Genomic DNA, 22977 nt, shown 5'->3' on the forward strand with positions numbered 1-22977 from the left:
TTCCACCCACCAAATCTCACAGGACACATTCCACCCACCAAAGCCCACAGGTCACATTCCGCCCACCAAATCTCACAGGACACATTCCACCCACCAAATCTCACAGGACACATTCCACCCACCAAATGTCACAGGACGCATTCCACCCACCAAATCTCACAGGACACATTCCACCCACCAAAGCCCACAGGTCACATTCCACCCACCAAATCTCACAGGACACATTCCACCCACCAAAGCCCACAGGTCACATTCCACCCACCATATCTCACAGGACACATTTCACCCACCAAAGCCCACAGGTCACATTCCACCCACCAAATCTCACAGGACACATTCCACCCACCAAAGCCCACAGGTCACATTCCACCCACCAAATCTCACAGGACACATTCCACCCACCAAAGCCCACAGGACACATTCACCTCACCAAAGCCCTCAGGTCACATTCCACCCACCAAATCTCACAGGACACATTCCACCCACCAAATCTCACAGGACACATTCCACCCACCAAAGCCCATAAGTCACACAAGAGAAATTCCACTCAGTATGGAAGGGAGGGTTTTAATTTAACATCTCTAATCACAGTTTAAGGTTACAAGATCAGTTTTGATCTGAGTGTCGATCACTGTCTCAATAGACATGACTTATTCTGCCGCTTAGACTTGCTCAGGGCAGCACAGTGGCGTAGCGGTTAGCGTAATGTCTGACAGTACCAGCGACCCGGGTTCAATTCCCGCTGCGGTCTGTAAGGAGTTTCTACGTTCTCTAGTGACTGCATGGATTTTTCCAGGTGCTCTGGTTTCCTCGCACAGTCCGAAGGATTAGCGGTAAGGGTTAGTAAGTTGTGGACGCATTACGTTGCTGCTGGAAGTGTGGTGACCCTTGCAGACTTGCCCTCAGTTGGTCACTGACACAAACAACACCCTTCACTGTAGGTACGTACGACAACCAAAGTTAATCTTTAATCAAATACCTAGCACTGCTGGGGGGATCGTACTGCAGGACCCAGTCAACCTCTGGGATGTCGATACCACGAGCCATGACATCCGTGCAAACCAGAATCCCACTGGAAACAGAGAGACAGTCAGTGTGACGGAGGGGGAAAGCATCGAGTAGTTTGCTGTCCAACTAATAAATAAACTGTAAAATTGTGTCTGACTTAAATCGGAACAGTGGCGGTGCATGTCTCTGTCCAATACAGCTCCAAGTGCTCACTGACACGCATGTCTCCCTACACTGCCCTCCCCACTCCCACATTCCCGGCTGTCCGCGATCCCCTCGCTCCCCCAGCACCCCCCATCTGTTCTCACTCCCCTCCCCGGCTGTCCGCGATCCCCTCACTCTCCCCACCCCCCAAACTGTTCTCACTCCCCTCCCCAGCTGTTCGCGATCCCCTCACTCCCCCCACCCCCCCATCTGTTCTCACTCCCCTCCCTGAGCTGTTCGCGATCCCCTCACTCCCCCCACCCCCCATCTGTTCTCACTCCCCTCCCCGGCTGTCCGCAATCCCCTCACTCCCCCCACCCCCCCATCTGTTCTCACTCCCCTCCCTGAGCTGTTTGCGATCCCCTCACTCCCCCCACCCCCATCTGTTCTCACTCCCCTCCCCGGGCTGTTCGCGATCCCCTCACTCCCCCCACCCCCCCATCTGTTCTCACTCCCCTCCCCGGGCTGTCTGCGATCCCCTCCCTCCCCCCGGGTGCATGTTTGCAATGGGGTGACAGGATAGCTCGATGACACAGCCGGTTCCACCCTGACGTCCAGCGCTGTCTGTGCAGAGTCTGCACGTTCTCTCCATGACTACAACGGTCACACCCGGGAGCTCTGGTTTCCTCCCACGTCCCAAAGACGCGGGTGAGGATTGGCTAATCGGCCGCTGTGAATTGTGTGGATGAGTAGGAGAATCTGGGGGAGGTTGATGGGATGGTAGGGAGGAAAATGGGCTGAACGACCAGTCATTCTCAGCACAGAGCCCGTACTGACGCCAGTGCCTCCTTACATAGCAATCCAATCCGCCACGTCCATTACCGTCTCCTTGTCTAGTGAATTCTAATCAAGTGAGGTCAGCGTAGCAGGTAACAGGGTAGGAGACGTGAGTATCCGCCAAAGGCCAGTCCGCTTATTCATTCATTCACGATTGTTCTTGGCAAATTTTTCTACGGAAGTGGTTTGCCATTGCCTCCTTCCGGGCAGTGTCTTTACAAGTCGGGTGACTCCAGCCATTATCAATACTCTTCAGAGATTGTCTGCCTGGTGTCAGTGGTCACGTAACCAGGACTTGTGATCTGCACCAGCTGCTACACCTTGCCCAAAGGTGACCTGCAGGCCAGTGGAGGGAAAGAGCACCTTACACATCCTCTGGCAGAGACGTATCTGCAACCTGCTGCTTAAATCTGCTAACAGCAACGGCAAAACATGCTGATGTATTTAACATCACAAGCAGTAACTTTCCCTGTTGTGCATGCCTCTTAAACCTTCCGCAGCACTCTAACGCTGCTGTCCTACCACACAGCACAAATCAGTGCCTCCCTGTGGCTCAGCGACTGCCCCCACCCACCGAGAACCCCCCTCACCCCCGCCGAAATCCAGCCATCTACCTGTCGAGCTGTCGGAACTCTGTGAAGATACTTTGGCGTTTCTGCTTCATTTTCCCATGGATACGCATGATCCGGACGTTCTTCACCACCTTGTCCAGCGCACTCCCGTAATATTCCACACAGGCACACGTACTGAAACAGACACCTGGGTTACATCGAGTGTGGAAAAGCACAGGTCCTTCAGCTGACCCTTTAACCTACTCTACAATCAACCTAACCCTTCCCTCTCACAATCCTCCACGTTTCTGTCATCAGTGTGCCTACAGAGTCGTAGAAAAGTACGACACAGAAACAGGCCCTTCAGCCCATCTATCGCATGCCGAACTATTTAAACTGCCTATTCCCATTGACCTGCAACAGGACCATAACCCTCCATATCCATCCCATCCATGTACCTACCCAAACTTTTCTTACACGTTGAAATTGAACTTGCATAAACCACTTGTTCTAGCAGCTCGTTCCACACTCTCAGTGCCCCCGAGTGTAGAAGTTTTCCCTCAAGTTCCCCTTAATCCTTTCACCCTTAACCCATGGCATCTAGTAGCAGTCCCATCCATCCTCAGTGGAAGAAGGCTGCTTACATTTACCATATCTATACCCCTCAAAATGTTGTCTACCTCTATCAAATCTGCTCTCAATCTTCTAAGTTCCAAGGTATAAAGTCCTAACCTATTCAGTCTTTTCATATAACTTAACAGTTTCTTGTGTCTCTTATGTATCACCCCTGGCAGTGCATTCCACACACTCACTACTCTCTGTGTAAAAATCCTACCTCTGACCTCCCCCCTACAATTTCCTCCAATCACCTTAAAATTTTGCCCTCGTGTATTCATCATTTCCACCCTGGGGAAAAAGTCTCTGGCTGTCCATTTGATTGATGCCTCTTATTGTCTTGTACACCTCGATCAAGTCAGCTCTCAACCTCCTTCGCTCCAGAGAGAAAAGTCACAGCTTGCTCAACCTTCCCTTATAAAGACATGCTGTCTGATCCAGACAGCTTCCTGGTGAACCCCCTGTGCAGTTGCACTGGGGAGGGCAAAGCAAGCCAGGCGGGGAGGGAGGCCCCAGCTCCCAGTCATCACATCTTCACGACCCCGGGTGGGGGGGAAGTTCACTCCTTAGTTCCTCGGTAAATTCATGACCAACAGACCCTGTGGTCGGCTTTACGATCTGAATCAGGGGTGGCACGGTAGCACAGCGGTTAGCGCCACACTTCACAGCGGCAGCTGTAACCTCACTTGGGGTTCAGTTCCCGCCACTGTCAGTAAAGAGGTTGTACGTTCCCCCAGGACCACAAGAGTTTCCTCTCACATTCGAAAGGTGTACTGCATGGGTTAGCGCTAGTGGGTTTTGGGCACACTATGTGGATGTCGGAAGCATGGCAACACCTGTGGGCTGCCCCCTGCACAATCCCCGGACTGTGTTGGGTTGTTGGTTGTGTACATGTTCCAACGTACATGTGACAAGTAAAGCTATTCTTTAATCCTGCCACAACTGTCCAGCAAGGATTAATACATTGAACAGCATAGATAGCGTGGACTTAGAGAGGATGTTTCCCATGGTGAGGGAGTCTAGGACTGGGGTGGGGGCAGAGTCAGAATAGGAGGATGTTTCTTTAAAATGGAGATGAGGAGGTATTTCTTTAGCCAAAGGGTGATAAATCTGAGGAATTCATTGCCACAGACAGCTGTGGAGGCCAAGTCATTGGGTATATTTAAAGCAGAGGTTGATCAACCAATATGGAATGGCACAACAGACTCGATGGGCCAAATGGCCTAGTTCTTCTCCTATGTTTTAAGATCTAACAACAAATCTCTGCTCCATGTTGCGTTATCCACAAGGCATTTCTGACTAATTCCCCACTCCTGGTACCTCAGAGGGTTGTGGGTGTTGTGTTAGTAGGTACAGTCAACCTCACATTGTGACCATTCGGGTATCGGAAGCTTGCCTTACAGAGCTCACACACTACCCAAAAACTTGAGATCCTAAATATTACACTTCCACTGAATTTACATAGGAAAAAATGAAATTTATTTTTCAACTTGTAATTCTTGTCATTTGCTCAAGATGGTGAGGTTTTGCATTACAGAAGTCATGATGTGGACAGCTTTCCCAGAAACACAGCAGGAACTAGGCTGTCGACTGGACTAGGCAGTGCAAATAGTTCAGCACAGACTAGATGGGCCAAAGAGCCTGGTCCTGTGCTGTAGTTTTCTCTGACTCTAACGTTGGGGTGCCTCAGTAGCACAGTGGTTAGCGAGACAGTTTTACAGCTCAGGGCTTTCTGAGTTTGGAGTTCAGTTCCAGCCCGTCCATCAGGAGCCTGTACGTTCTCCCCATGACCTCATGGGTTTCCTCTGGGTGTTCCGGTTAATAGGTCAATTTGTCATTGTATATTGTCCCATGATTAGGCTAGGGTTGAACTGGTTGGTGGCTGTACGATGCAGCTCGTTGGGTGGGAAGAGCCTGTCCCTCACTGTACCTCTGAATAAATAAACTCTCCCATAATGCAGGGTCCACAACTGAGGGTCTATCTGGGTTAGCCAGGAATTCCAATAGGGCCAGGACTAATGATGGAGACACCAAGGGCAGTAGAGGCTGGAATCTGTACCAACACACTCAGTGCTGATCCACAGGCCACATTCTTTGCTCCCTCATCAGTCATCACACTATTGTGTGTAAATGCTGCTCTGGACACACAGATTATATCTGTTCCTGGCCCTCCGTTAAACTCACCAAGGTCCCAGTTCTCTTGGCTGTCTGTACCCCTCCCACTTCCCCGGTTCCCAGGGCCTCAGTTGCGGAGTTTCCTTTAAACTTACCTGGAAGTGCCCGGCAAGCGAGGGAGTGCACCGGAAGTGTGTTGGCGGAAAGGCCCCACCTCACCAGTGTGCCGGGGTAATCAGGGTTTTCACACAGTGGTAATTAAACACAAAATGACGCTTACAGCGGGAGCAACATTTACCTGAAGAAAACGAGGTGTTTCTGCTTTTTATGCTTCCGGAGGAAGGCAACTAACTGATTAAACTTCTCATCCGCTCGACAGATCTGTGAAGCAAACATCACCAGGATGAAGGACAAAGGAACGTGGACGGCTGTGGATACGGGGTTGGAGAGAGAAGTGACTGGGTCAAAGGCGGGCAGGGACGGGGAGGACGTGCGGCGGAGGCAGAGCAATGGGACCATGGGTTGGGATGGATCGGAACCAAAAGCATGGGGGCGGGGGCGGAGGGGGGCATAATGTTGTCAGTGGTACTGGGATAAGGAGGGGATACATGTCAGAACCAACTCCTGCAGACGGTACTTTTGGGGAGGATACATTCCTGGACCAGAGCAGGGATACACAGACAGGGAGAACAATCTCTTCCTTTTCTCAACAGCCCTGCCTCCTCTCGGGGAACAGGCCAGTGACAAACATCCATTCGGAGGGCACCGACTCCCAGGACCACGTCCTGCTTCCTGTACAGACTCCAGTCCACTGTCCCTGCTTCTCCATCTCTCATCTTCCCCGACCCTTCCCCAAAATCTCTGCTCTACCAGAGCTGACAGACTCTCAAACGTTAAGACAAGAGATCCTGCAGATGCTGGAAATCCAGAGCAACACACACAAAATGCTGGAGGAACTCAGCAGATAAGGCAGCATCTATGGAAATTAATAAACAGCCGACATTTCGAGCCAAGACTCGATTAAGACTGGAAAGGAAGGCGGAAGATGCCAGAATAGAAAAGAGGAAATGAAGTAAGAAACTGGTAGGTGATAGTTGGGAAAGTTAAAGGGCTGGAGAAGGAAGAATCTGATAGTAGAGGAGAGTGGACCCTGCGAGAAAGAGAATGAGGAGAGGCACCGACGAGGTGGATAGGCAGGTGAGGAAGAGAGGTGGGGGGGTAGAGTGGGGAATTGAAAAAGAGGGAAAGAATTTCCGCAAGTTGGAGAAATTGATGTTCATGCCATCACTTTGGAGGCTACCTAGACAGAATATAAGGTGTCGCTCCTCCAACCTGAGAGTGGCCTCGTCGTGGCAGAAGAGGAAGCCATGTTGTGACATGGCAGAACGGGAATGGGGATAGGAATTAGAATAGTTGGCCACTGGGAAATTCCGCTTTTTGTGGATGGAGCGGAGGTGCTCGACCACACCTGTTTCATCGCCCATATCTCTGCTTCATCCCCTCCACTATCAGATTGAATGGACAATGAATCTAACGCTACCTCACTATTTTTTTTTGTTCTCTTTTCACGTTACTCCTAAATTTAATTTTTTATTTATATTTCTCGTTATAATTTACAGATTTTTTTTATGATAATGTATTGCTACCACAGAACAACACATTTCACAACATATGCCAGTGATGTTAAACCTGATTCTAATTCCGTGGGATCTCACCGTGTAATAGTTGTGCAGCCGGATGGGTGTCTTCTGGGTGCTGTCCGCCGCCATTCCCTTCTCCTTCACCGTGATGCGGACGGGGTTACGCAGCCCCGCTCGCACCAGGGTCTCCACCTCGTCCGTCTGAGTGGCCGAGAAGAGCCCCGTTCTCCGCTGCTTCGGCAGGAAGCCCAGGATGGTGTTCAGGCTGCAGAGGCACAACGCACAGAGTCAGGAGTCGGTGACGCACAGCACCAGCACAGTGTCCGACCCGTGGGGGCTCTACCTCCCTGGCGATCGGGCGGGCTCTCAGCTTACAGCTTCAGTGAACACAGTTAAAGCCCCGTTCACCCCATCCCCGAGCTCGCCACTCTCACGAGCAAAAACCTCACCTGGCTTCAAACCCCAGGTCGAGGAGGCGGTCGGCCTCATCCAGCACCAACACGTCCAGGCTCTTCACGCAGCTGGCAAGGTCCAATCCATCCGCCCGCCGCCTAAACATGTCCTCCAGACGGCCAGGGGTGCCCACCACAATGTTCCCTCTGTGGGCAGAACGCACCTCCCAGTTATTCTGTTGGTTAGGGAAGTACCCACCCGTTACCCTCCGTCCCTGAATGGCGATCATAGGCCAAGCCTCATGGCTGAACACACAAGGCTAAACCACACTGGCAGGGGCACTGCACGCCAGACCCGAGCTCTCTCAAGTGGATGCACCATGGGAAGAGCAGGAGCAAACTCTGCTTGTTATCACGCTGCTCCTCATAGGAGCTTAATGTGTGCGAAGAGGCTGCCCCATTTCGTACATCACCACGGTAACCGCTCCTCCAAACTCCTTCAGGTTAGCAGTCACTCGGGGGTTAGGACACTATCGACAGCATAATGATGGGTTAACTAGTTTGAGAACCAGTCTTCAGGAAATAAAATCTGTACACAATTAACATAGCGTGATACTACTACACTGGGGCTGTCAGAGTTCAGAGTTCAATTCTGACATCATCTGCAAGGAGTCTGCACATCCCCCCTGTGGAAAGCCTGGGTTTCCTCCCACAGTCCAAAGACCAGCAGTAGGCTAATTGGTCATTGTAAATTGTCCTGTGATTAGGCCAAGGTTAAACATAGAACATAGAATAGTACAGCACAGTACAGGCCCTTCGGCCCACAATGTTGTGCCGACCCTCAAACTCTGCCTCCCATATAACCCCCCACCTTAAATTCCTCCATATACCTGTCTAGTAGTCTCTTAAACTTCACTAGTGTATCTGCCTCCACCACTGACTCAGGCAGTGCATTCCACGCACCAACCACTCTCTGAGTAAAAAACCTTCCACTAATATCCCCCTTGAACTTCCCACCCCTTACCTTAAAGCCATGTCCTCTTGTATTGAGCAGTGGCGCCCTGGGGAAGAGGTGCTGGCTATCCACTCTATCTATTCCTCTTATTATCTTGTACACCTCTATCATGTCTCCTCTCATCCTCCTTCTCTCCAAAGAGTAAAGCCCTAGCTCCCTTAATCTCTGAAACCAGGGGTTACAGGAGGCGGGCTGGAGATACGTCCTTATCAAAGGAGGTGTAAGGCGCTCTACCCTCCGCTAGCCTGTAGGTTACCGTTGAGCAAGCTGTAGCACCTGCTTAGCCACACCCACCCCCACCCCCCCAAATCAGGACTATGTGAAGCCGTGGGAATAGGTGGTGGATGGCCATACGAGCAGCTGGTGTGTATCACAATTCCTGGTTCTGCGGCCTCTGACGGCAGGCAGACAATCTCTGAAGAGGTTGCCTTTTCTCCTCTACACTGGTGAGACCCGTCGTAAACTGGGGGACTGCTTCACCATCCGTCACAAGCGGGACGTCCTGGTGGCCAAAAATTTTAATGCTGATTCCCATTCCGACATGTCGGTCACACTTGTGCCAAGATGAGGCCACCCTCAGGGTGGAGCAGTAAAACCTTACATTCTGTCCAACCTGATGGCATGAATATCGATTTCTCCTGCCAGTAAAAAAAATTTCCCTCCCCTCCTCTTTTTCCGTTCCCCACCCTGGCCTCTCACCCCTCCTCACATGCCTATCATCTCCCAGAGTCCCCTCCTCCCCTTTCTCCCATGGGTTATGCTGTTATTTTTATATATATATTTTTTTTTGTAACTGTATGTTTTTCTGCTATCATAATTATATGTGCTGTGTGCTGTGTGATGCATCTGCCTGGTGGTACTGTGATTTATACTTTGGCCCCGAAAGAACATTGTTTCATTTAGAGGTATTCATGTGTATGGTTGAATGATGATTAAATTTGAACTTGAACATTCACCTTCCACTGCCAGAGAGCTCAGGGAGGGCCAGAAATGGACAGGGAGATAGACCAGAGAGCTCAGGGAGGGCCAGAAATGGACAGGGAGATAGACCAGAGAGCTCAGGGAGGGCCAGAAATGGACAGGGAGATAGACCAGAGAGCTCAGGGACAGAAATGGACAGGGAGATAGACCAGAGAGCTCAGGGAGGGCCAGAAATGGACAGGGAGATAGACCAGAGAGCTCAGGGAGGGCCAGAAATGGACAGGGAGATAGACCAGAGAGCTCAGGGAGGGCCAGAAATGGACAGGGAGATAGACCAGAGACACAGGGACAGAAATGGACAGGGAGATAGACCAGAGAGCACAGGGACAGAAATGGACAGGGAGATAGACCAGAGAGCACAGGGACAGAAATGGACAGGGAGATAGACCAGAGAGCACAGGGAGGGACAGAGAGCTCAGGGACAGAAATGGACAGGGAGATAGACCAGAGAGCACAGGGACAGAAATGGACAGGGAAATAGACTAAAGAGCACAGGGAGGGACAGAAATGTACAGGGAAATAGACCAGAGGACATGGTAGATGGGTAAGAAGTCCACACTCACCCCTGCTCCTTGAACCTCTCAACATCTTCGATTGGATTCCTCCCACCGATGAAGAGAATCTGGCTAAAAGCAGAATCCAGTATCATTTCACGTTTCACTGAATCTACTCACACTCAGAGAGCCAGGGTAGCCCAGTGCAGACCCCCCTGCAGCTCGGGGCACAACCCTCACCAACCCGCGCCCACCACTCATTCACTGGAGCCGAGAGGTTTGCAATCTCACCTGAACTGCGGGAAGTGCACGGTGAAGTGCCTGAGCACCTCATCAATTTGGATAGCCAGCTCCCGGGTGGGAGTGACGATCAGGGCCCCCACCTGGATACGGGAGGGAAAGAACACAGAGTTACTCTTCAAAATGCCAGCCGGCAGAGAGGACCTAGATTTCAGCACTTTACTTGAAGTTTATGTTCATCTCCCTGTGCATTTATACATCAAACGAAGCAACATGCCTCCAGATAACAGTGTACCCACAAAACATATCACACACGGTAATTACAGAACTGTGCAAAAGTATCAGGCACACACACACACACACACATATATATATATATATATATATATATATATATATATACACATATATAGCTAAGGTTCCTAAGTCTTTTGCCTAGTACTGCAGTAATTTTGTATATTGCACTGAACTGCTGCCGCAAAAAAGAACAAATTTCGTGACGTGAGTGACGATAAACCTGATTCTGATCTGGGTCTCTATTGTGGACTGAGAGTGGGAAGGGGGCAGGGAGAGGGGAATCATGGTTGGGAAAAGGGGAAGGGAGAGGGGAGGGAGTGGGAAGCACCAGAGAGACATTCCGTGATGATCAGAAAACCAACTGTTTGGAATCAAAGGACCTTGCCTGGTGTCTCAGGGCTGGGTGTGCCTGCACCTGTACTAGCAACCCCGCACCCACACCAGCCCTGGCACTGCTTCTCTGCCAACCGTCCCACAACGTTCCTGTGACCCTTCACCCTCACCATTCCCAACACCCTCTGCTCCCGCCAGATTTACACTCACTCTCCGCTCCACTTCCACAAATACAGTACTAGCTATATATACTGTATGTACCTAAGACTTCTGCACAGTACTGTAAAACAAAATATTCCAAAAATAACTTAATAAAATATAACTTAAAATGCATGTGGCGCACAGCAGAGGTAAACAATAACCAGCTCGTTGTCTGAGTGATGAGAGCTCGATGGTGGTAAGGTATTCACTGGCCTGAGGGAAGAAGCTGTTTTCCAGTCTGGCAGTCCTATTCCTGCTGCTCCTGTACCTTCTTCCTGATGGTAGATTATGGGATGGATGGCAAGGATGCTCAATGACACTTCAGACCCCCAACGCTTCGGGACTTCAGAAAATGATTCACTTAGAAAAGAACACATTCTTCAGAAGAGAAGAATGAGGGAGAGGATCTCACTGAAACCTACCAGGAATCAAAAGGCTGAGACAGAATTAACGTTGAGTGGATGTTTCCAATAGTGAGAGTCGAGGATCAGAGGGCACAGCTCAGAATACAAGAACATGCCTTCAGAACAGAGATTAGGAGGAATTTTTTTAGATAGAGGGTGGTGAGACTATGGAACTTATTCCCACAGAGAGATCTGCAAGCCAAGTCACTGAGTGTATTTAAAGCAGAGGTTGATAGCTTCCTGATTAGTAAGGTTGTCATAGGTTACAGGGAGAAAGCAAGAAAAATGGAGTCACTCAGTACCACAGTGTCAGTCTACAGGGTCGCTCAGTACCACAGTGTCAGTCTAGGACAGGGTCGCTCAGTACCACAGTGTCAGTCTAGAACAGAGTCGCTCAGTACCACAGTGTCAGTCTCGGACAGGGTCACTCAGTACCACAGTGTCAGTCAACAGGGTCGCTCAGTACCACAGTGTCAGTCTAGGACAGGGTCGCTCAGTACCACAGTGTCAGTCTAGAACAGGGTCACTCAGTACCACAGTGTCAGTCTACAGGGTCACTCAGTACTACAGTGTCAGTCTCGGACAGGGTCACTCAGTACCACAGTGTCAGTCTACAGGGTCGCTCAGTACCACAGTGTCAGTCTAGAACAGGGTCACTCAGTACCACAGTGTCAGTCTAGGACAGGGTCGCTCAGTACCACAGTGTCAGTCTAGAACAGGGTCACTCAGTACCACAGTGTCAGTCTACAGGGTCGCTCAGTACCACAGTGTCAGTCTACAGGGTCACTCAGTACCACAGTGTCAGTCTCGGACAGGGTCACTCAGTACCACAGTGTCAGTCTCAGACAGGGTCGCTGAGTACCACAGTGTCAGTCCACAGGGTCGCTCAGTACCACAGTGTCAGTCTCGGACAGGGTCGCTCAGTACCACAGTGTCAGTCTATAGGGTCACTCAGTACCACAGTGTCAGTCTAGGCCAGGGTCACTCAGTACCACAGTGTCAGTCTACAGGGTCACTCAGTACCACAGTGTCAGTCTCGGACAGGGTCGTTCGGTTCCACAGTGTCAGTCCACAGGGTCACTCAGTACCACAGTGTCAGTCTAGGACAGGGTCGCTCAGCACCACAGTGTCAGTCTAGGACACGGTCGCTCAATCCCACAGTGTCAGTCTCAGACAGAGTCACTCAGTAACACAGTGTCAGTCTGCAGGGTCGCTCAGTACCACAGTGTCAGTCTCGGACAGAGTCACTCAGTTCCACAGTGTCAGTCTACAGGGTCACTCAGTACCACAGTGTCAGTCTACAGGGTCGCTCAGTACCACAGTGTCAGTCTCGGACAGGGTCGCTCAGTACCACAGCGTCAGTCTACAGGGTCGCTCAGTACCACAGTGTCAGTCCAGGCCAGGGTCACTCAGTAGCACAGTGTCAGTCTACAGGGTCGCTCAGTACCACAGTGTCAGTCTAGGCCAGGGTCACTCAGTACCACAGTGTCAGTCTCGGACAGGGTCACTCAGTACCACAGTGTCAGTCTCGGACAGGGTCGCTCAGTACAACAGTGTCAGTCTACAGGGTCGCTAGTACCACAGTGTCAGTCTCGGACAAGGTCGCTCAGTACCACAGTGTCAGTCTAGGACAGGGTCGCTCAGTACCACAGCGTCAGTCCAGGCCAGGGTCACTCAGTACCACAGTGTCAGTCTCGGACGGGGTCACTCAGTACCACAGTGTCAGTCTACAGGGTCACTCAGTACTACAGTGTCAGTCTCGGACAGGGTCACTCAGTACCACAGTGTCAGTCTACAGGGTCACTCAGTACCACAGTGTTAGTCTAGAACAGGGTCACTCAGTACCACAGTGTCAGTCTACAGGGTCACTCAGTACCACAGTGTCAGTCTCGGACAGGGACGTTCAGTACCACAGTGTCAGTCTAGGACACGGTCGCTCAATACCACAGTGTCATTCTCGGACAGGGTCGCTCAGTACCACAGTGTCAGTCTCGGACAGGGTCGCTCAGTACCACAGTGTCAGTCTACAGGGTCACTCAGTACCACGGTGTCATTCTAGGACAGGGTCGCTCAGTACCACAGTGTCAGTCTACAGGGTCGCTCAGTACCACAGTGTCAGTCTCGGACAGGGACGCTCAGTACCACAGTGTCAGTCTCGGACAGGGTCGCTCAGTACCACAGTGTCAGTCTCGGACGGGGTCGCTCAGTACCACAGTGTCAGTCTACAGGGTCGCTCAGTACCACAGTGTCAGTCTCGGACAGGGTCACTCAGTACCACAGTGTCAGTCTCGGACAGGGTCGCTCAGTACCACAGTGTCAGTCTACAGGGTCGCTAGTACCACAGTGTCAGTCTCGGACAGGGTCGCTCAGTACCACAGTGTCAGTCTAGGACAGGGTCGCTCAGTACCACAGTGTCAGTCCAGGCCAGGGTCACTCAGTACCACAGTGTCAGTCTCGGACGGGGTCACTCAGTACCACAGTGTCAGTCTACAGGGTCACTCAGTACTACAGTGTCAGTGTCGGACAGGGTCACTCAGTACCACAGTGTCAGTCTACAGGGTCACTCAGTACCACAGTGTTAGTCTAGAACAGGGTCACTCAGTACCACAGTGTCAGTCTACAGGGTCACTCAGTACCACAGTGTCAGTCTCGGACAGGGACGTTCAGTACCACAGTGTCAGTCTAGGACACGGTCGCTCAATACCACAGTGTCAGTCTCGGACAGGGTCGCTCAGTACCACAGTGTCAGTCTCGGACAGGGTCACTCAGTACCACAGTGTCAGTCTACAGGGTCACTCAGTACCACGGTATCATTCTAGGACAGGGTCGCTCAGTACCACAGTGTCAGTCTACAGGGTCGCTCAGTACCACAGTGTCAGTCTCGGACAGGGACGCTCAATACCACAGTGTCATCTACAGGGTCGCTCAGTACCACAGTGTCAGTCACGGACAGGGTCGCTCAGTACCACAGTGTCAGTCTACAGCGTCGCTCAGTACCACAGTGTCAGTCTAGGCCAGGGTCACTCAGTACCACAGTGTCAGTCTCAGACAGGATCGCTCAGTACCACAGTGTCAGTCTCAGACAGGGTCACTCAGTACCACAGTGTCAGTCTAGGACAGGGTCACTCAATACCACAGTGTCAGTCTACAGGGTCACTCAGTACCACAGTGTCAGTCTAGGACAGGGTCGCTCAGTACCACAGTGTCAGTCTACAGGGTCGCTCAGTACCACAGTGTCAGTCTCGGACAGGGTCGCTCAGTACCACAGTGTCAGTCTACAGGGTGACTCAGTACCACAGTGTCAGTCTACAGGGTCACTCAGTACCACAGTGTCAGTCTAGGCCAGGGTCACTCAGTACCACAGTGTCAGTCTCAGACAGGATCGCTCAGTACCACAGTGTCAGTCTCAGACAGGGTCACTCAGTACCACAGTGTCAGTCTAGAACAGGGTCACTCAGTACCACAGTGTCAGTCTACAGGGTCACTCAGTACTACAGTGTCAGTCTCGGACAGGGTCACTCAGTACCACAGTGTCAGTCTACAGGGTCACTCAGTACCACAGTGTCAGTCTACAGGGTCGCTCAGTACCACAGTGTCAGTCTAGGCCAGGGTCACTCAGTACCACAGTGTCAGTCTCAGACAGGGTCGCCCAGTACCACAGTGTCAGTCTACAGGGTCGCTCAGTACCACAGTGTCAGTCTCGGACAGGGTCGCTCAGTACCACAGTGTCAGTCTATAGGGTCACTCAGTACCACAGTGTCAGTCTAGGCCAGGGTCACTCAGTACCACAGTGTCAGTCTACAGGGTCACTCAGTACCACAGTGTCAGTCTCGGACAGGGTCGTTCTGTTCCACAGTGTCAGTCTAGGACACGGTCGCTCAATACCACAGTGTCAGTCTCGGAGAGGGTCGCTCACTACCACAGTGTCAGTCTACAGGGTCACTCAGTACCACAGTGTCAGTCTAGGACAGGGTCGCTCAGTACCACAGTGTCAGTCTAGGACACGGTCGCTCAATACCACAGTGTCAGTCTCAGACAGAATCACTCAGTAACACAGTGTCAGTCTGCAGGGTCGCTCAGTACCACAGTGTCAGTCTCCGACAGGGTCGCTCAGTACCACAGTGTCAGTCTACAGGGTCGCTCAGTACCACAGTGTCAGTCAAGGCCAGGGTCACTCAGTACCACAGTGTCAGTCTCAGACAGGGTCGCTCAGTACCACAGTGTCAGTCTCAGACAGGGTCACTCAATACCACAGTGTCAGTCTACAGGGTGACTCAGTACCACAGTGTCAGTCTACAGGGTCGCTCAGTACCACAGTGTCAGTCTAGGACAGGGTCACTCAGTACCACAGTGTCAGTCTAGGACAGGGTCGCTCAGTACCACAGTGTCAGTCTCAGACAGGGTCACTCAGTACCACAGTGTCAGTCTAGGACAGGGTCACTGAATACCACAGTGTCAGTCTACAGGGTCGCTCAGTACCACAGTGTCAGTCTACAGGGTCACTCAGTACCACAGTGTCAGTCCAGGACAGGGTCGCTCAGTACCACAGTGTCAGTCTCGGACAGGGTCGCTCAGTACCACAGTGTCAGTCTGCAGGGTCACTCAGTACCACAGTGTCAGTCTACAGGGTCGCTCAGTACCACAGTGTCAGTCTAGGACAAGGTCACTCAATACCACAGTGTCAGTCTACAGGGTCACTCAGTACCACAGTGTCAGTCCAGGACAGGGTCGCTCAGTACCACAGTGTCAGTCTCGGACAGGGTCGCTCAGTACCACAGTTTCAGTCTACAGGGTCACTCAGTACCACAGTGTCAGTCTAGGCCAGGGTCACTCAGTACCACAGTATCAGTCTACAGGGTCACTCAGTACCACAGTGTCAGTCTCGGACAGGGTCGTTCATAACCACAGTGTCAGTCTAGGACACGGTCGCTCAATACCACAGTGTCAGTCTCGGACAGGGTCGCTCAGTACCACAGTGTCAGTTTAGGACAGGGTCACTCAGTACCACAGTGTCAGTCTCGGACAGGGTCGCTCAGTACCACAGTGTCAGTCTAGGACAGGGTCGCTCAGTACCACAGTGTCAGTCTAGGACACGGTCGCTCAATACCACACTGTCAGTCTCAGACAGAGTCACTCAGTACCACAGTGTCAGTCTACAGGGTCACTCAGTACCACAGTGTCAGTCTACAGGGTCGCTCAGTACCACACTGTCAGTCTCGGACAGGGTCGCTCAGTACCACAGTGTCAGTCTACAGGGTCGCTCAGTACCACAGTGTCAGTCGAGGCCAGGGTCACTCAGTAGCACAGTGTCAGTCCAGGCCAGGGTCACTCAGTAGCACAGTGTCAGTCTACAGGGTCACTCAGTACCACAGTGTCAGTCTCAGACAGGGTCGCTCAGTACCACAGTGTCAGTCTCGGACAGGGTCGCTCAGTACCACAGTGTCAGTCTCGGACAGGGTCGCTCAGTACCACAGTGTCAGTCTACAGGGTCACTCAGTACCACAGTGTCAGTCTAGGCCAGGGTCACTCAGTACCACAGTCTCAGTCTACAGGGTCACTCAGTACCACAGTGTCAGTCTCGGACAGGGTCGTTCATTACCACAGTGTCAGTCTAGGACACGGTCGCTCAATACCACAGTGTCAGTCTCGGACAGGGTCGCTCAGTACCACAGTGTCAGTTTAGGACAGGGTCACTCAGTACCACAGTGTCAGTCTCGGACAGGGTCGCTCAGTACCACAGTGTCAGTCTAGGACAGGGTCACTCAGTACCACAGTGTCAGTCTAGGACAGGGTCGCTCAGTACCACAGTGTCAGTCTAGGACACGGTCGCTCAATACCACAGTGTCAGTTTAGGACAGGGTCACTCAGTACCACAGTGTCAGTCTCGGACAGGGTCGCTCAGTACCACAGTGTCAGTCTAGGACAGGGTCACTCAGTACCACAGTGTCAGTCTAGGACAGGGTCGCTCAGTACCACAGTGTCAGTCTAGGACACGGTCGCTCAATACCACAGTGTCAGTCTCAGACAGAGTCACTCAGTACCACAGTGTCAGTCTACAGGGTCACTCAGTACCACAGTGTCAGTCTACAGGGTCGCTCAGTACCACACTGTCAGTCTCGGACAGGGTCGCTCAGTACCACAGTGTCAGTCTACAGGGTCGCTCAGTACCACAGTGTCAGTCCAGGCCAGGGTCACTCAGTAGCACAGTGTCAGTCCAGGCCAGGGTCACTCAGTAGCACAGTGTCAGTCTACAGGGTCACTCAGTACCACAGTGTCAGTCTCAGACAGGGTCGCTCAGTACCACAGTGTCAGTTTCAGACAGGGTCACTCAATACCACAGTGTCAGTCTACAGGGTCACTCAGTACCACAGTGTCAGTCTAGGTCAGGGTCACTCAGTACCACAGTGTCAGTCTACAGGGTCGCTCAGTACCACAGTGTCAGTCTAGGCCAGGGTCACTCAGTACCACAGTGTCAGTCTCGGACAGGGTCGCTCAGTACCACAGTGTCAGTCTCGGACAGAGTCGCTCAGTACCACAGTGTCAGTCTAGGACAGGGTCGCTCAGTACCACAGTGTCAGTCTAGGACAGGGTCACTCAATACCACAGTGTCAGTCTACAGGGTCGCTCAGTACCACAGTGTCAGTCTACAGGGTCACTCAGTACCACAGTGTCAGTCTAGGACAGGGTCGCTCAGTACCACAGTGTCAGTCTCAGACAGGGTCACTCAGTACCACAGTGTCAGTCTAGGACAGGGTCACTCAGTACCACAGTGTCAGTCTACAGGGTCGCTCAGTACCACAGTGTCAGTCTCGGACAGGGTCACTCAGTACCACAGTGTCAGTCTCGGACAGGGTCGCTCAGTACCACAGTGTCAGTCTCGGACAGGGTCGCTCAGTACCACAGTGTCAGTCTCGGACAGGGTCACTCAGTACCACAGTGTCAGTCTAGGACAGGGTCGCTCAGTACCACAGTGTCAGTCTAGGACACGGTCACTCAATACCACAGTGTCAGTCTCGGACAGGGTCACTCAGTACCACAGTGTCAGTCTAGGACAGGGTCGCTCAGTACCACAGTGTCAGTCTCGGACAGGGTCGCTCAGTACCACAGTGTCAGTCTACAGGGTCACTCAGTACCACAGTGTCAGTCTAGGCCAGGGTCACTCAGTACCACAGTCTCAGTCTACAGGGTCACTCAGTACCACAGTGTCAGTCTCGGACAGGGTCGTTCATTACCACAGTGTCAGTCTAGGACACGGTCGCTCAATACCACAGTGTCAGTCTCGGACAGGGTCGCTCAGTACCACAGTGTCAGTTTAGGACAGGGTCACTCAGTACCACAGTGTCAGTCTCGGACAGGGTCGCTCAGTACCACAGTGTCAGTCTAGGACAGGGTCACTCAGTACCACAGTGTCAGTCTAGGACAGGGTCGCTCAGTACCACAGTGTCAGTCTAGGACACGGTCGCTCAATACCACAGTGTCAGTCTCAGACAGAGTCACTCAGTACCACAGTGTCAGTCTACAGGGTCGCTCAGTACCACAGTGTCAGTCTACAGGGTCGCTCAGTACCACAGTGTCAGTCTCGGACAGGGTCGCTCAGTACCACAGTGTCAGTCTACAGGGTCGCTCAGTACCACAGTGTCAGTCCAGGCCAGGGTCACTCAGTACCACAGTGTCAGTCTAGGACAGGGTCACTCAGTACCACAGTGTCAGTTTAGGACAGGGTCACTCAGTACCACAGTGTCAGTCTCGGACAGGGTCGCTCAGTACCACAGTGTCACTCAGTACCACAGTGTCAGTCTACAGGGTCGCTCAGTACCACAGTGTCAGTATCGGACAGGGTCACTCAGTACCACAGTGTCAGTCTAGGTCAGGGTCACTCAGTACCACAGTGTCAGTCTACAGGGTCGCTCAGTACCACAGTGTCAGTCTAGGCCAGGGTCACTCAGTACCACAGTGTCAGTCTCGGACAGGGTCGCTCAGTACCACAGTGTCAGTCTCGGACAGGGTCGCTCAGTACCACAGTGTCAGTCTAGGACAGGGTCGCTCAGTACCACAGTGTCAGTCTAGGACACGGTCGCTCAATACCACAGTGTCAGTCTCAGACAGAGTCACTCAGTACCACAGTGTCAGTCTACAGGGTCACTCAGTACCACAGTGTCAGTCTACAGGGTCGCTCAGTACCACAGTGTCAGTCTCGGACAGGGTCGCTCAGTACCACAGTGTCAGTCTACAGGGTCGCTCAGTACCACAGTGTCAGTCCAGGCCAGGGTCACTCAGTACCACAGTGTCAGTCTACAGGGTCACTCAGTACCACAGTGTCAGTCTCAGACAGGGTCGCTCAGTACCACAGTGTCAGTTTCAGACAGGGTCACTCAATACCACAGTGTCAGTCTACAGGGTCACTCAGTACCACAGTGTCAGTCTAGGACAGGGTCACTCAGTACCACAGTGTCAGTCTACAGGGTCGCTCAGTACCACAGTGTCAGTCTAGGCCAGGGTCACTCAGTACCACAGTGTCAGTCTCGGACAGGGTCGCTAGTACCACAGTGTCAGTCTCGGACAGGGTCACTCAGTACCACAGTGTCAGTCTACAGGGTCGCTAGTACCACAGTGTCAGTCTCGGACAGGGTCGCTCAGTACCACAGTGTCAGTCTAGGACAGGGTCATTCAGTACCACAGTGTCAGTCTAGGACAGGGTCGCTCAGTACCACAATGTCAGTCTACAACAGTGTCGCTCAGTATCACAGTGTAACACTATCTCAGTGCAAGTGACCTAGTATCATCCTCAACCTCCTTCAGTAATGAGAATCTCTGCCGGCCAAGTCTGATTTTCTTTCGCTCTTCCTTTCTAACAATTCTCCAAAATAACACACAATTTGTATCTACATTACTTTCAAGCTCTATGTTCAGGAGATGTTACAACAAGCAATAAGGTCATACCTGCAGTTTCTTTAACCTCTCCTCTCGCTTCAAAAGGATTTCCAGAATCGGGATGACAAATGCCAATGTCTTCCCACTGCCGGTCACCTGTGTTAAATTAATGCACACCGTTATCCAAAGGCAGCAAACGTTCGAGAAATTCAAGAGAAAGCGTTGGGTCACGAGGTAACTTACTGCTTCGACTGCCACGTCCTTGTTGCTTACGAACAGGGGGATTGTTGCAGACTAAAAGAGAACACAGACAAGATGGAGTCACACTTCTGAAAGTACTTGTCTGTTCTCTTCTTGAAACATAGAACGTAGAACAGTACAGGACAGGCCATTCAGCCCACAATGTTGCACCAAAGCATGTAAAAAGCAAATTAAAAACACCCAAACTCTAATCCCTCCTTTCTACACCATGCCCATATCTGTCCATCTTCCTTACATTCATGTGCCTATCTAAACATCTCTAATGTATTTGCCTCCACCACCACACCAGGCAGAGCATTCCAGGCATCCACCACTCTCTGAGTGAAAAACTTACCCCTCACATCCCCCTTGAACCTACCCCCTCTCACCTTCAGTGCATATCCTCTGGTATTAGACAGTTCAACCCTGGGAAACATGATACTCTCTGTCCACTCTATCTCTGCCTCTTATAACCTTATAAACCTCTATCAGATCTCCCCTCAGGCTCTGGCGCTCCTGAGTTTGTCCAGCATCTCGTGATAGCACATACCCTCTAAACGAGAGCAGCATCCTGATAAACCTCTTCCGCACCCTCTGCAAAGTGTCAACGTCCTTCCTAAACTCAATGCTCCAGATGTGTACTAACCGGCTTATAAAGTAGCAACATAACCTCTTGACTTTTGAAGTCAATGCCTCAACTAATACAAGCAAGCATTCCACAACCCTTCTAAACCACCTTATTGACCTGGGTAGCAACTTTCAAGGAGCAATGAACATGGATCCCAAGATCTCTCTGCTCAGCAACACTGTTAAATGTCAGTGGACCCATATTTGACATTACTCACTCCTTCTTGTATGATATGTAACTGGATGAATCCTTCATCATAAAGAGAAAGAAATGTCCCTGATCACAGCTCTCTTTATTTAAAATGTCAGTGGGCAGCCTTTCACCTAATTACATCTGCACAACAGGTTCTTCAGATGCTGGAAACATTGTGGTTCATGTAACACTAGTACAGTAGCAGCGACCTGGGTTCAATTCCCGCCCGCTGAATGGGAGGAGTTTGTATGTTCTCTCCGTGACCATGTAGGTTTCCTCCGTGTGCTCTGGTTTCCTCCCACATTCCAAAGATGTACAGGTTAAAGGCAATGACTTGTGGGCATGCTATGTGGGCACCAGAAGTGTTGTGATACTTTTGGGCTGCCCCCAGCACATCCTCGGACTGTGTTGGTCATTGACGCAAACTACACATTTATTTACTTATTGAGTTACAGCGCGGAAAGCAGCAACCATCATCAGGGACCCTCCACCACGCAGGTCATGATCTCTTCTCACTGCTGTTATCAGGTAGAATGTACAGGAGCCTCAGGACTCACACCACCAGGTTCAGGAATAGTTACTACCCCTCAACCATCAGGCTCTTGAACCAAAGGGAATAACCTCACTCACCCCATCATTGAAATGTTCCCTCAACTTATGGCGCCACTTTCAAGAACTCTTCATCTCATGTTCTCAATACTTATTGCTTATCTTTTTTTTTGTATTTGCACAGTTTGTTGTCTTTTGCACATTGGTTGAACACCCAAATTGGTGCGGTCTTTCATTGATTCTGTTATGGTTAATATTCTATTGTGGATTTATTGAGTATGCCCACAAGAAAATAAATCTCTGGACTGTATATGGAGACATACAGTATATGTACTTTGATAATAAATTTACTTTGAACCTTTACTTCTCACATTTGCATCAAAGATCAGCACAGCACGAATATTGTGCTGGGGGCAGCCCGAAGTGTCACCACGCTCCCGGCAGTAGCATAGCACGACAGCAACTTACTAACCCTAACCCTGTGGGAGGGAACCCACGTGGTCACGGGGAGAACGTGCAAACGCCTGACAGACAGTGACGGGAATTGAACTTCAGGTCAACATTTAATGAGACATTTGAACAGGCACATGGAGAGGAAAACCTTAAAGTCTGAGTCGAACATGGGCAACTGGACTATCAGGGAAGATGAACCTGTTGGGCCGAAGGGCCTTCTTCTGTGCTGTATTGCTCAATGACCGCGGATTCCGGGCTGGTCCGCCTCCCGTCAATTTATCCCTCAAGACCAGTACCGGTTACCTGTATGGGGAAGCCCAGCTCCCCGTTACCCGTATCGGGATCGAGCTTGGGAACATCCGCACCACCCCTCCTCCCCCGTTACCTGAACCGGAGTCATGCTAGAGAAGCCCAGACTCCGCAGCGACTCCAGGATCCGCGGGTGGACAGAGACCGGCAAACTCTCCCAATCACCGGAGTCCGCCATCGCTCCGGCACCACCACTTCCGGTACGCACCCGCTCGCCTTCCGGCCGGTCCCGATTCGTGCTACTTGGTTCCGGAGCGCCGACTGCTCACAGCCGGACCGTTCACGGAGGGGACACTGGAGGAGAGAACCTCCCCTCAGCCTCCGGCGCTCCAGGGAACGGACGACCCGGGTTTATCCAGCATCTTGAGATAGCACATGTCCTCTAATCCTGGCGAACCTCTTCTGCACCTTCCCAAAGCCTCAAAATCCTTACTAGACTCAATACTCCAAATGTGCATTAACCGGAAT

The 22977-nt window shown here is 51.5% G+C and overlaps 1 protein-coding gene across 2 annotated transcripts in view; it reads right to left on the minus strand.

Annotated features, from left to right (window-relative positions):
- The window catches only part of ddx55 (DEAD (Asp-Glu-Ala-Asp) box polypeptide 55), a 33101-nt gene extending 10394 nt beyond the window's left edge, over positions 1-22707 (minus strand). For both annotated transcript variants that reach the window (XM_063074001.1, XM_063074002.1), the window contains exons 1-10: positions 22586-22707; positions 20382-20432; positions 20208-20294; positions 10084-10175; positions 9862-9924; positions 7360-7509; positions 6986-7175; positions 5569-5651; positions 2604-2735; positions 980-1072 (exon numbers count right to left, since the gene is read on the minus strand). In XM_063074001.1, coding sequence (XP_062930071.1) covers positions 980-1072; positions 2604-2735; positions 5569-5651; positions 6986-7175; positions 7360-7509; positions 9862-9924; positions 10084-10175; positions 20208-20294; positions 20382-20432; positions 22586-22687 — 1043 coding nt within the window. In that variant the 5' untranslated portion in view covers positions 22688-22707. The remainder of the gene's footprint in view (positions 1-979; positions 1073-2603; positions 2736-5568; positions 5652-6985; positions 7176-7359; positions 7510-9861; positions 9925-10083; positions 10176-20207; positions 20295-20381; positions 20433-22585) is intronic.
- Positions 22708-22977: the final 270 nt, after the last annotated feature.

Source organism: Mobula hypostoma, chromosome 21 (genome assembly GCF_963921235.1).
Source record: "Mobula hypostoma chromosome 21, sMobHyp1.1, whole genome shotgun sequence".
Classification (NCBI taxonomy): Eukaryota; Metazoa; Chordata; class Chondrichthyes; order Myliobatiformes; family Myliobatidae; genus Mobula; species Mobula hypostoma.